General features: G+C 38.2%; 1 protein-coding gene across 1 annotated transcript in view; it reads right to left on the reverse strand.

The window, feature by feature from the left end:
• The window catches only part of ADGRG7 (adhesion G protein-coupled receptor G7), an 84,015-nt gene extending 74,974 nt beyond the window's left edge, over positions 1-9,041 (reverse strand). Inside the window, 2 exon segments of the mRNA XM_014463999.2 lie at positions 6,284-6,490; positions 9,023-9,041. Coding sequence (XP_014319485.1) covers positions 6,284-6,403 — 120 coding nt within the window. The 5' untranslated portion in view covers positions 6,404-6,490; positions 9,023-9,041.
• Between the last annotated feature and the right edge of the window lie 4,684 nt (positions 9,042-13,725).

Here is a 13,725-nt window from a genome sequence, read left to right on the forward strand (position 1 = left end):
AGTTGAGGGCAAGCAGGCCGGTGGGGGGTGGGGAGTTGGGGGTGATCAGGCTGGCAAGGGGGGGCAGTTGGGGTCAAGCAGGCTGGCAGGCAGAATGGTTAGGGGTGATCAGGCAGGCAAGTGAGCAGTTAGGAGCCAGTGGTCCCAGATTGCGAGAGGGATGTCTGACTGCCAGTTTAGGCCTGATCCTTGTGGGGTCCCAGATTGGAGAGGGTGCAGGCCAGGCTGAGGAACAACCCCGCCCTTGGTGCACAAAATTCATGCACTGGGCCACTGGTATCCTATTTACTATGTATGGTGTCAGATGGGTGTGAGATTTATCAGGATGATAACTTAGTTTAATCACTGGGGTGTACACCTGAAAGTAATATGATATTGTACATTAGTTGTAACTGAAAAATAAAAAAATGATTTAAGAAGAAAAGAAGGTCAGATCCAGAAAGATTGAGTGTCTTGTTTATATCATACTACAGGCCCAGTGCACGAAAATTCATGCACTGCGGGCGGGGGTGGGGGGGGTCCCCTCAGCCCAGCCTGCCCCCTCTCACAGTCTGGGAGCCCTCAGGGAATGTCCTACAGTCTGGCCTTCCTCTACGGGAGGCAACCGGGCTGATCAGGAGAAGGTGCCGCCCTCATCACCCTACTGCTGCTGCCACTGCCAGCAGTAGCGGCTGTGAGGTCTGAGCCCCAGGCCTCATAGCCACCGGGGCTCACATCTGCCATGAGCCCCAGGCCTTGCAGCCGCCAGGGCTCACAGCTGCCTGAGTCCTGGGCCTCGCAGCCACCGGGGCTCATGTCTGCCGTGAGCCCCAGGCCTCGCAGCTGCCTGAGTCCATGGCTGCTGTGAGCCCTGGGCCTCACAGCCGCTGTGGCTTTGTCCACATATTACCCTTTTATTAGTATAGATAACTAGTTTTTAGAATTATGGACTCATAAAAGTGACTTCAGCTATTCATTAGCTCAACTTCCTTCTTCTATATAGAGTACACACAGAGTACATTTTACATAAACAGCAACTTGTTTCAGATCAATAATTAATTGATAGCTGCGTGGGGACTAGAATTCAGATCTCTTGGTTACTAATCAAGGGCTCCCGATCCCTCTTCACAGTGCTTGCCTCTTCCCCAGGGAGAACAGGTAAGCATCAGCTTCCTTTTACTTGAGAACCCATATACTGGAACACATTTATTAGTTGCATTTTTCTTTTATAAAATTTGTATGTTAATAACATTTCCCTACATTCTTTCAAATTGTAATAAGTAAGATTTCCAGAAATAGTAGCTCTAATTTCAACACTTTCACCACACATTATGGAAAATTGAATGCGGAACATATGTGACACGATACAGCTTGAGAAAGTAACGTAAAATAATTTTTTAAAGTTTTCAAATGGAAAGCATGAATTTCATTTCTTTTCCTTAACTACACAAAATTAGAATCCATTTTAAAAAGTCTAGTTTGATTAAGTGGAGGAATAAAAGTATCTTTCCATCAGGAAACTCTAGTGTCTGGTTCAGAGTCTTTAGAGGTTTTAAACCCAGTCATCTGTTATTTGTCCAAGGCCAAAAATTTAGAGTGTTTGGGTGAGGATAAAGTTTACTCTTAAATGAAAGAACAATGTTTAGGAAAGTTTAATCCACTGTGGGAAAAAATTTAAACAAATAATATACATAAAGTGTAATCTTTACTGAAGGTAAAGGGTGTTCAATATTAACTACTTACATATTTCAATAAACTGGTTAATATTTTTTTTTGTTCATGAGTTTGTAATGGTCTTTATTATCCATGAATGAGTGAGATCATGTGGTATTTTTCCTTCATTGACTGGCTTATTTCACTTAGCATAATGCTCTCCAGTTCCATCCATGCTGTTGCAAATGGTAAGAGTTCCTTCTTTTTTACAGCAGCATAGTATTCCATCGTGTAGATGTACCACAGTTTTCTAATCCATTCATCTACCGATGGGCACTTAGGCTGTTTCCAGATCTTAGCTATGGTGAATTCTGCTGCTATGAACATAGGGGTGCATATATCCTGGTTAATATTTTAATAAAATTTTCCTCAATGATATAATGTAATATAAATATTTTTAAAAACAAATCAGGAAGATATGGCAGTTCTTAGGTCTGTTTCTGTTTTGAGCTAGTCAATTGAACTCAATGATTAAACCTATTGTAGATCTTCAGTTTAATAAATTGCTTTAATCCAAAGGTCCAATCTAGGTCCATGGCAACTATTCAAGGAATAATTCAGGGAGGGAAGAAAACTGTGCACTAAATTATTTAAAAATTCATAACTCAAAATAATAGCAAGCATTTATTGAGTGATCACAGTGTACTAGACATCATCTTAAACCTGTAAATATATTAACTCATTTAGTCCTCATACCAGTCCTATAAAGGTAGGGTTTATTATTATTCCCATAATAAGAAAATTGAGGCAAAATTATTGAGGAACGTGCTCAAATTTACTCAGCTAGTAAGTGCTGGCACTGAATTTGAACCCAAATAGTCTGGCTCCAGAGCCTTTTCCCCCATAATTTTATACTCCCCCCCCCAACTCTAATGTATACACTCTTCACCACCATATTGTATAGTAGATCTTCAATAACATGATTTACCAAAGACCCTTGGTGCTAGTTGTATTCAGAATTCTAAGTAAAAATATCTAATACCTTGAAATCAAGGAAAAATCCACTAAGCTAAGCTCCTAGGCTCTTAATTTAAGAAAGTGACTTTAGGCATGAATGCACGGAACAGAATGACAGATCTCAAAGGGGAGAGGAGTGGAGGAGATGGAAAGAGATTAAACAAAGAACACATATGAATATATGTATAACCTAGGAGCTTTCATTCTAAAAATGGGAGACAGCAACCAGCAAACAAATAAGTAATAAATTATGAAGTGATAAAAATCTATGAAACTTTGTAATACTTTTAGCAATAAAAAAAAATCTATGAAAAAATACGTGTGAAAAAGAGTGAATGGAGTGATAACCTTAGACTAGGTGGATAAGAAAGGTCTCTTTGAGGAGGTGACCTTTAACCTAAAATCTAAACTTCAAAGAAGGAGACAGCCATGTAAAACCCTAAATCAGTGGTCTTCAAACTGTGGCTCGCAAGCTACATGCTGCTCTTTGGCCCCTTGAGTGTGGCCACGAAGTTTCAATCGCACTGTACATGCGCGCCCGCACATGGTATTTTGTGGAAGAGTCACAATCAAAGGGCCGCAGTTTGCCGACCACTGCCCTAAATGAAGAGTTTCAGGCAACCTGATATTATTAAAGAAGAACTTCAAGCCTTGAGTTTCATTTGGAAATTACAAAAGTCACCAATAGTTTTGAAAAAAATTTTACCAAACAAAACTTCAAATGAAATTTTACCAAACAAAACTTCAAATGCATAGGACATCTTGTTCCTGGGAGCATAAATGGAGAAAGTAGTATACTTGGCGATATTTTTATGGATTAATACACCTTTGTATCTGTGTTTACTTCTATATTATTTATATGTATATAAGCATATTTATTTAATATATATTCAAATATATATATTATTTCAAAAATGTCATGATGTCTTGGTGAAAAATAGGTCATTATTATTATAATGTTTTCAGCAGCAGCTTGTAAGAATACCAAAGACTATTCTAGCAATCCTAAAAGAAGTCTCATCTACTCACATGAAATACTGTCAATTTCATCAGGACCAGAGCCTTAAACCATGATCTTTCCCAAGAGGTCTTGTCAAGATATAGGAGCAGGATAAAATTTTTTTCTATATATCACAGAAGATCATTAACTTTCTAAAGCCCATGTCTTGAAGCACTTGCTTGATATTTAAACCAATGATTCATTTTTAAAAAAGATAAACTTATTCAGAATAATTAGACAGAAATGAGCTCATTTGTGGTTTACTTGATGCCTAGTAGATATTGGGACTGTGTGAATGTGAGAAATCTTTCTATTTAAAGGCAGTAACCAGGATGAATTAATTGATTGGGTTACCATCGTCTTGTTTCTAGTTAGGCAGAATGGTGTAGAAATAATGAGCACAGATAATGAAGTCAGAATAATTAGAATCAAATCCAGACCTAACACTTTCCAACTACATAAACATTAAAACATTCTATGAGCCTCAGTTTCCCCATCTGTAACACGGATACAATATCTGCCTCAAAAAGTGGTTGTCAGGATTAAATGAAATAAGGTATGTGAATATTTTAGCATAGTGCCTAGAATATAGTAAGAATTTTTCAAATTGTTAATTTTATAATATGTAATAATGAAATATTCATGACTCTTAAAAAGATAAATTAAAAAAATTCATTTGTATTCCCAGTAAAGGACCAAAGGGAGACCATTCAATAATTAGTAAGATGGGAGAATGAGATGAGGTGGAAAGAGATGGAGTAGAATGGAATGGAATGAGTGGAAGGGAGTGGACCCAAATTTACCAACTAAAACAAAATCTGAATAAAATGCATGAGGCAAAATATAGCAGTGAACAGTATCAGTCTTTCAATCTTTCTCTTTAAATGATAGCGGTAACCCCCTCCTGTTCAACTTGGTTTACCCAAAAAACTGAGGGCTGTCCTTATATAAAGAGCTAGTTCAAAATTCTGCTTAGAGCAAGGAAACATTTGTCTTTCCTGAGGAGCTGGGATGCTTTGTTTGGGGCTCAGTGGTCAGGAAGCTCGGGGATTTGTTCTGTATTTATTTTGAGCAACTCCCCCTAGCCTTTGACTTTCATATTTCCCCACCCTGTCCTCTTCCTTAAGATGTTTTTGTACTTTGGTCCTTGTTTGAATGGTTCTGTTGTACCTGTGTCCTTTATAAGTCACCACAAATTTCCCTTTAAAAGTAGATGTCGTTATATGTATAGCCCATGGACACAGACAAGTGTGGTGAAGACCAAGGGAGGGGATATGGGGGCTGGGTGGAGGCGGGCAGAGGGAGTGAAAATGGAGTACATCTGCAATAGTGTCAACAATAAAAAATTTCAATTAAAAAAAATTAATGTAAATTTTTTAAAGTAGATGCCACATAAAGATAGGAAGAAAAAAGGAAGGAAGGAGGGAGGGAGGAGGGAAGGAGGAAAAACTTCTTAAAAGTATACCTTTAAATGAGGTCTTACAAATTTAGGAGCCTTAATGGAGCAAACTCTAGGATTTTATAAATTTTTTAAACTTCAACTAAACTACTTTATAAACTTTAAACACACAAACAAAAACATTTTCCCCAAGTTTAAATTTTACTGGGGTTTTTTTCTGATACATTTTCTCATGCTAATTTTCTAAATCCTACGAATACAGTAGTCTAGAAATATTGTTCTTTGGTGGGAAAGGGAAAAGCCAGATCTATTCTCAGCTACCACGGCATCAGCAGCCAATGTGTCTGACGCCTTTTGTCTCTGCAGCGGACCTTTACAACCACATGTTGTGCTCCTGTCCTGCACAGCTGCCCTCTCAGAGGGACGCCTGTCCTTCGGCCCTCTCCTGACTGACGCTATTTACCCTTATTTACTCCGTTTCATTAGAAACTTCTTACAAAAGGGAAGTGCTGAGCACACTCAGCTTTGAGTCCCTCATAGACAACCTGCACAGCCCTAGGGAACAGCGAGGATTACAGAAAGCCTCTGTTGAGAGTTGCCGGGGCTTTCCTTTAACATCATTGTTTTACACATCATGGACCTCCCCACCCCCTTTCCCTGGGTCAGCTCTAGCACATAGCAGGTGACTAACAAAATATTTGTTAAATAACCAGAAAAATTGTTTTCTAAATTACATTAATTTTTAATAGTTTTCTATACCTGAAAAGGGAGAACTTTGTGTGCAAACCATATTATCATTTTATTTACAAGCCTAGAGAAAACATTCTTAAACTTCCTTCCTGAGATGAAATTTTATTCTATGTATGTTTGATTATGTGTGTATGTGTGTGTCCATAACTATTTTCCTTTCTTAGATTTAGCTAAAGAAATCTAAACATGTGTTATTAATGGTTTTAATTCTTACGCTCCCCTCCATTCAATCAGGAGTTGAAAGAGCATAAAGAGGCCAATTCAACCATGTCATCCATCACCTTGCCCACTCACACACACGCAGTCATGTACACACAACCATATTCCAGCCATCAACTGGCCCTTGTCTTCTATATTTCATAGAAGACAAGGGCCAATTGAGGCGGGAGCCTCAGCCCAGACACGGCACTTTTCAGTACTGTGGCAGGTGCAGGGACAGAGGCTCCACGCCTTCTCTCGCTCGAAGTTAAACATAGTAAGACGACATTACCTCTCTGGATCCTGACCACAGCCCTCCAGATGCCCAGTCCCAAAACGGTGGCGGTCAGCAGCCCAACCGCGATGGCCACCAGCGTCCTCAGGTCACACACACGGCAGGAAGCCATGGGGAAGCCAAGCCACAAATCCACTCCTGAGTGAAAAATAACTAGCTTCTTTTCTTCTCAAGCCAAGAAGTTTAATCAGAAACTAATCTAAAAAATAAAAATGATTTTTTTTCTTTTAGTGACCTTTCAGGCAGATAGCCTCATTTTTAAGGATATTTTTAGGGTAATCAGGGAGAATGCAGTTCGAATCATGGAATGAAAAGTACATACTCTGCTTGCAATTTCCTCATCTTCACTGAGTGAGAACATGAAAAAAGTGATTGGAGTATGGAAAAGGGAAGAGAACTCAGGGCAATAAAGAAGAAGGGGAGGGGAATAACTAACAGAGTCAAAGGGTAAAGGTCCTGACAAGCAAGATGGTGGGGAAGGGAACAAAACAAAAGAAACCTAGAGAGGCCCTGCTAGGTGTCCCTCAGTGGTTAGAGCATCTGCCTGCGAACCTAAGGGTCACGCGTTCAATTCCCTGTCAAGGTTGCAGGTTTGATCCCTGACCCTGGTCCAGGCCTGTGTGAGAGGCAATCAATTCATGTGTCTCTCTCACAATTCTCTCTCTCTCTCTCTCTCTCTCTCTCTCTCTCTCTGAGTGGCAATCTAAAATAGGGAGTCAGACCACAAGAAGGAAGAGAAGAGTGTCAACACTTCGACAGGAATGGGGGTGAAGATCAGAGATTGATTACATTCCCGGTGATCAATCAACAGGTAAACATATAAGAATAATTGGAGCCAAGTTCTTTACTCTAGGAGAAGGGAGTTACAAACATGGAAAGGAAGAGAACTTGAATGCCATAAGAATTTGAAAACAATCAGAAATATGAAGAGAGAAAAGCTGTATGCAGTTGATTCTGAAGGGAAGATGGCTGTCAGAGGAATGTATGAGTCAGTTATAAACTTCTTATTCAAAAGGTGAGTATTTCAAAGGAAGGAATGTGGTATTACTCCTTATTTCTAATACTTGAACTAATAATTTCCATTGTGCCTAAAAAAAAACAACCTGTAGTGTTGGATTGGAATTGGATATATGACAAATATATATGAGTTTGTATTATGTGTGTGTGTGTGTGTGTGTGTGTGTATACATATATATATATAACCATGAGTTTGTATTTATGCATACATCCAATTCCAATCCATATATGTAGAGAGATATATATTTCAATATGCACTCAATAAATATATTTATATGCAGGGTGGGGCAAAAGTAGGTTTACAGTTGTTCATATTGAAAATAATACAATAATTAATAAATAATACAATAATAAACTGTTTTGCATACACACAACTGTAAACCTACTTTTGTCCCACCCTGTATATAAACAATACAGAAGTAAACATAGATGCAGAAGTGTGTTAATACACAAAAAATTATATATGTGCATGGTTATGACATATATCACAAGCATACATACATTCTCTAGTTCTGGTCATTCATAAGGTCAGGAAGCAATGACAATCCATTAGCAATGAGCACACCTGAAGCCTGAATCTTGATTTCTAAAAATAATTTTTCACTAAAAGTAAGAGGGCTCCCAGGGGCAATGGCTAATTCCCAGATTAGGGCATAGAAAATCCAAAATGAGTCTAGAATATTTTATGCCATAAAGCAAGGACATATTCAAGGAATGATGGGTACATATCAAATGGACACAGAATCCAGCATGAAGTGACTCTCCATTGTCAAATGAAGGACAATTTGAACATCAGAATAAATAATGTTATAACAGATTATAATCCATTAAGTAAAATAGGAAATCTACTGAATCTGAAACTCTGGAGGTGGGCCCAGCAATCTGTGTTTTAAATAGTCCTCCAACGTGATGCCCACTGCAGTTTGGTAACCCACCGTTTCGGGTAATTCTCTCAAGAGAGTGAATCAAGTTTGCAGTAAACTAGCGAATAGCAAGAGATTAAATTGCTTTTTTGTGCAATAGGAATTTCCTTTGTTAATGTTTATGGGAAATGTCATGGCTTTAAAGATTGCCAGATATTCAGATAAGTATGCTAAGACACATATCTTTGTCACATATCTGTGAAACTACTATTCTTTTATTTATCTTATTCCTTCATGTAACCAGATTTTTTATGGGTTTATACTCAGAAATGTTAAGAAGTTCTGAAGTCCCTTTAAAGGCACACCTTATTTTATTGCACTTCACTGTATAGCACTTTATAGATGCAGCATTTTTTTTATAAACCAAAGGCAAGACCCTTTCCCAGCAAAAGGATTACAACTTGCTTTATTACTATACTGGCTTTAATAGAGTAGTCTGGAATGGAACCCTTAATATCTTATAGATATGCCTGTATTTCCCTACCGTCTGGACTGTGACCCCGGTGGAGAGGTAAGTACACAGAAACCTGCTTACCTTACCTCCCATAACATTGAAGACAAAAGCCAATCTCAACTTTCCCACCTGCTGTACCTTCCAAATGAGCCTCTGAATTTCTCCATTGGAAAACCTCCCAGTAGCATTTGCTACTCATTCATTATTGAGAACTCAGAAACCTTTAACTCACCTATTTGTATATTTGTACAACCAAACCACCCTCTTTTCTACCTGGTTGCCAATGAAGGGCAGGGAGAAAGGTATCAAAAAAGCTTTTCTTAACCAGGTTACTGACCTTTTTTGTGCCTTCCCACTTCACCCCGCATGCCTTTGTTCTTCAGATGCCGCCTACGCTCCCCTGAGCCAGGTGTTCCAGATAGAATCTCCAGGGCTGATTGCTTCATGGAAGGAAAATTAGCATCTGTTTGTGAAAAAAATGACTCACTTAATACTAGCAGAAGTCTGTTGCTCTGAAACTATAATATGTACCCATTAAACTCTGATTAATGTAACCTTGAATTAACCTCTCAGTACCCCAGAAGATGAAAAAAAGGAACCCTCAAATTCTTCTTTTAGTTTTAAATTTACTTCTGCATCTTGCTCCAGAGAACCTCAATTTCTCTCTTCATCTCTTCTGACTTGCTTCTTATATCTTTCTTATCCTACCTTTTCCTTTTATTTCTTCCCTTTAACATCCCCCAAATCTGAGCTGATGGGATTAGTATATGGTCAAGACTGAAAGAGAAAATTGTCAATATGGTTAGGTTAAGAAGTACAGTGCAGGAAGTAATTTTATTTTCTTCCTTTCCTTCTAGAAAGTTTGATTCAGGTGAAAGGCAAATCCAGAATTTATAGTAACTAGCCAAGAGCTTCAGTCAAGAGACACGAGTCCCATGTAAGCACTAGTACTCCTGAAAATAGTAACATCAAATCATAACATCTTATCTGAGGCAAGATGAGTTGATATTTTCAATGTCCTGCACAAATTAGCATTATTATTTATACCTTAACAAGATAATATTCTGAATCCTAAATCTCTCCATTTAGAATATTTGACAGAAATCGTTGGTGCAAATACCAATGATCTATTGTTACATAACAGACCCCTCCAAAATTTAGTGACTTAAAACACAGCACCATCTATTTGCTCAAGATCAGGTAGTTCGGACAAGACTCAGCAGAGATGGCTTTGTTCCACATGATCATTTAGCCAAGTCATCTGGAAGTTCTACTGGAGCATCAAGGATCTGAGATGGCATTTCTCACATGTCCAGGGTCTCAGCTGAGGTGAATAGAAAGCCAACTTGGCTGAACCTCTCTCTACCTCATGGTTTTTTCTCCTCCAAGGCCACCTCCTCCTTGAAGCCTTTCCAACACAATAGCCTTCTTCACAGGGAGGCTGGGTTCCAGCAGTGCAAGCTGTAAGACTTCTTAAGACTTGGGAGCATAATTTACTCAGTATCACTTTTACCACATGCTATTGATCAAAGAAAATCACAAGGCCAGTCCAAATTCAATGTTAAAGGGGGCTACAAAAATGCATGCATTTAAGGAGGCAGAATTCATTGGGGGCTATGATGTTTCATTTCATGTGTCATCTTGGCTAGGCCATAGTACCTAGTTATTGGTCAAACATTATTCTAGTTGTTTCTGTGAAGGTATCTTTTTAATGAGATGAATATTTAAACCTGTAGAGGTTGAGTAAAGCAAATTACCCTCATCCAAGTAGTTGAAGGCCTTAATAAAAAAGACTGAAGAAGGTGGAATTCTGCCAGCTGACTGTCTTGGACTCAGACTGCAGCATCAACTTTTCCAACCTGCCTTCTTAAGAGCCTAAGAGCTTACCCTGTAGATTTGGGACTTGCTGACTTCTACAATCACATGAGCCAATTTTTTAAAATACATCTTTATTTATCTATCCCAGTGATGGCGAACCTATGACACGTGTGTCAGAGGTGACACGCGAACTCATTTTTTTGGTTGACTTTCTTTGTTAAATGGCATTTAAATATATAAAATAAATATCAAAATATAAATCTTTGTTTTACTATGGTTTCAAGTATAAAAAAATTTCTATATGTGACACAGCACCAGAGTTAAGTTAGGGTTTTTCAAAATGCTGACACGCCGAGCTCAAAAGGTTCGCCATCACTGACCTATCCCCTTGGCTGTGTTTCTGGAGAATCCTGACCAATACAGTGACCATTTTGCACCACAAACCATGCATTTTCCAGATAAGGCTCCTAATCCCCAGAAAGCTTAATAATAGTGTGTGATCCTCAAGGATTTTGTGATTTATTGAGAGGGCAGGCATATAAAAAGTTAGAACACACCACAGATAATGCAGAAGTCACCTGTCGATAAATGATTTACTCTGTAAGTGTCTACCTGAGGAATGTTGGAATTACCAGTTAAGAAAACTTGCCAACCTGGATGAGGCCGTAAAACAGCATAATGGTGTAACCACGCCAAGTTGTCAACAGGCTGCCCAGTGATAATACACTTTATGGTTGATAATAAAACTTGAGAGATATCTTCATGCCTCACATTTAGCTCAAACACAGGCTGTATTTTGAAGTCTAATGGATGTATCAGTTTTCTATGATTGCTAAATACCACAAACTGACTGGCTTAAAAAACAGAAAAATTTTAAAAATATGTATTTATTGATTTCAGAGAGGAAGGGAGAGTGAGAGAGAAAGAAAAACATCAATGATAATGGAGAATCATTGATTGGCTGCCTCCTGCACACCCCCTACTGGGGATCAAGCCCATGTGTCCTTGACCGGAATTGAACCTGGAACTTTTCAGTCCACAGGCTGACGCTCTATCCACTGAGCCAAATCGGCTAGGGCAAAATAACCAGAAATTGAATGTCTTACAATTCTGGAGTCTAGAAGTTCAAGATCGACTAATCAGTAGGGCCATGCTCCCTCTGAAGGTGCTAGGGAAGACTGCTCCAGCCCCTCACTTAGCTTCTGATGGTTTGCTGGCACCTTTGGCCCTCTTTGACTTGTGGACAGCACCCTAGTCTGTGCCTTTGTGTGCACATGACACTCTCCCTGTGTGTGTGCCAGTGTTCAAATTTCCCATTTATATAAGGACACCATCTATATTGCATTTGGGCCCACCCTACTTTAGTATGACCTCATCTTAACTAAACTAATTCTATCTACAACAAACAACTTTATTTTCAAATAAGATCACAATCTGAGCTATTGGAGATTAGGACTTCAACTTATGAATGTAGGGGTGGGGCGCAATGTATTATAACAATAATCAATTAGAATCTAAGACTTAAAAATAGTAATAACCCAAAACTCCACCTGTAACATTGTGGTCTAACTTGTTGCTTGGGTTACAGAAGCTTCTTTATGTGAACCTGGTGCTTCGGCTTGAGTTATGTTTCCATGTTTTGCCACTAGAGGGAAGCATCATTGCTGTCGGTTTTTTCAGTTGTTAAGCCTAATAGACAGAATCTTTAGTACTCAGCCATTCATAATGTAGGCACATCAGATGTGAAATAAATTCAGACATATTTCTTGGGGTTGGAGAGTAGAAAAGATATCATATGCTGGGAAGAATGGTGTGACTTGGTCATCTCTGTCTTGGTGATACTTCTCTTGTATCTCTGCTATGGACTGAATGTTTGTGTCCCCTCAAAATTTTTATGTTGAACCTCTAATCACATGTTACAACACAAAAGAAGTTTCAATAAATTTAAGAAGATTGAAATCATATCCCACATGTTCTCTGATCATAGTGGTATGAAACTAGAAATCAATCACAAGAAAAAACTAAAACACACACAAAGACATGGAAGGTAAATAATATGTTATTGTACAATGAATGGGTTAACAATGAGGTCAAGGAAAAAATAAAAAGATACACAATGAAAACAAGAACATAACAACCTAAAATCCATGGGGCACAGTGAAAGAAATCCTGAGAAGAAAATTCATGGCATTACAGACCTACCTCAAGAAACGAGAAAAATCTCAAATAAACAATCTAACTTTACACTTAAAGGAACTAGAAAAAACAACAACAAACAAAGCCCAAAATGAGTAGAAGAAAGGAAATAATAAAGATAAGAGCAGAAATAAATATAGTAGAGTATAAAAAACAATACAAAAGATCAGTGAAACCAACAGTTGGCTATTTGAAAGATAAACAAGATTGACAAACCTTTAATCAGACTCGTTAAGAAAAAAGAGAACACAAATAAATAAAATCAGAAATGAAAGAAAAGAAGTAACAACTGACTCCACAGAAATACAAGGGATTGTAAGTAAATGCCAACAAATTGGAAAATCTAGACAAAAGGGATACATTCCTACAAACATAAAATCTTCCAAAACTGAACCAGGAAGAATCAGAAAATCTGAACAGATTGATTAACAACTAATGAAATTGAAGCAATAATTTAAAAAAATAAAACCCCCAAAAAATCCCAGCAAACAAAAGTCCTGGACCAGACGGCTTCACAGGTAAATTTTACCAAACATTCAAAGAAGAACTAATACCTATCCGTCTCAAACTATTCCAAAAAGTTCAAGAGGAGGGAAGACTCTCAAGTTCATTTTATGAAGCCAGCATTATCCTAATTTCAAAACCAGATAAAGAAACAACAAAGAAAATATCACTGATAAACATAGATGGTAAAATCCTCAATAAAATATTAACAAACCAATCCAGCAATACATTAAAAAGATCACATACCATGATCATGTGGGGTTTATTCTGGGGGTATAAGACCAGTACCTACAAATCAATAAACATGATACACCACATAAACAAAATGAAGGATAAAAATCACATGATCATATCAATAGATGCCAAAGGCAATTGATAAAAACCGAGCACCCATCCATACTAATTTTTTTTTTTATTTTTTCGCTAAAAGTATTACAAAGGGTATTACTGAACAGCAGGCTGCTGGGGCGACCAGGCCAGCAGGGGGGTTAGTGAGGGACGACCAAATGACTGAACAGCAGG

This window comes from Myotis lucifugus, unplaced genomic scaffold, assembly GCF_000147115.1.
Source record: "Myotis lucifugus unplaced genomic scaffold, Myoluc2.0 scaffold_231, whole genome shotgun sequence".
NCBI classification, from domain to species: Eukaryota; Metazoa; Chordata; class Mammalia; order Chiroptera; family Vespertilionidae; genus Myotis; species Myotis lucifugus.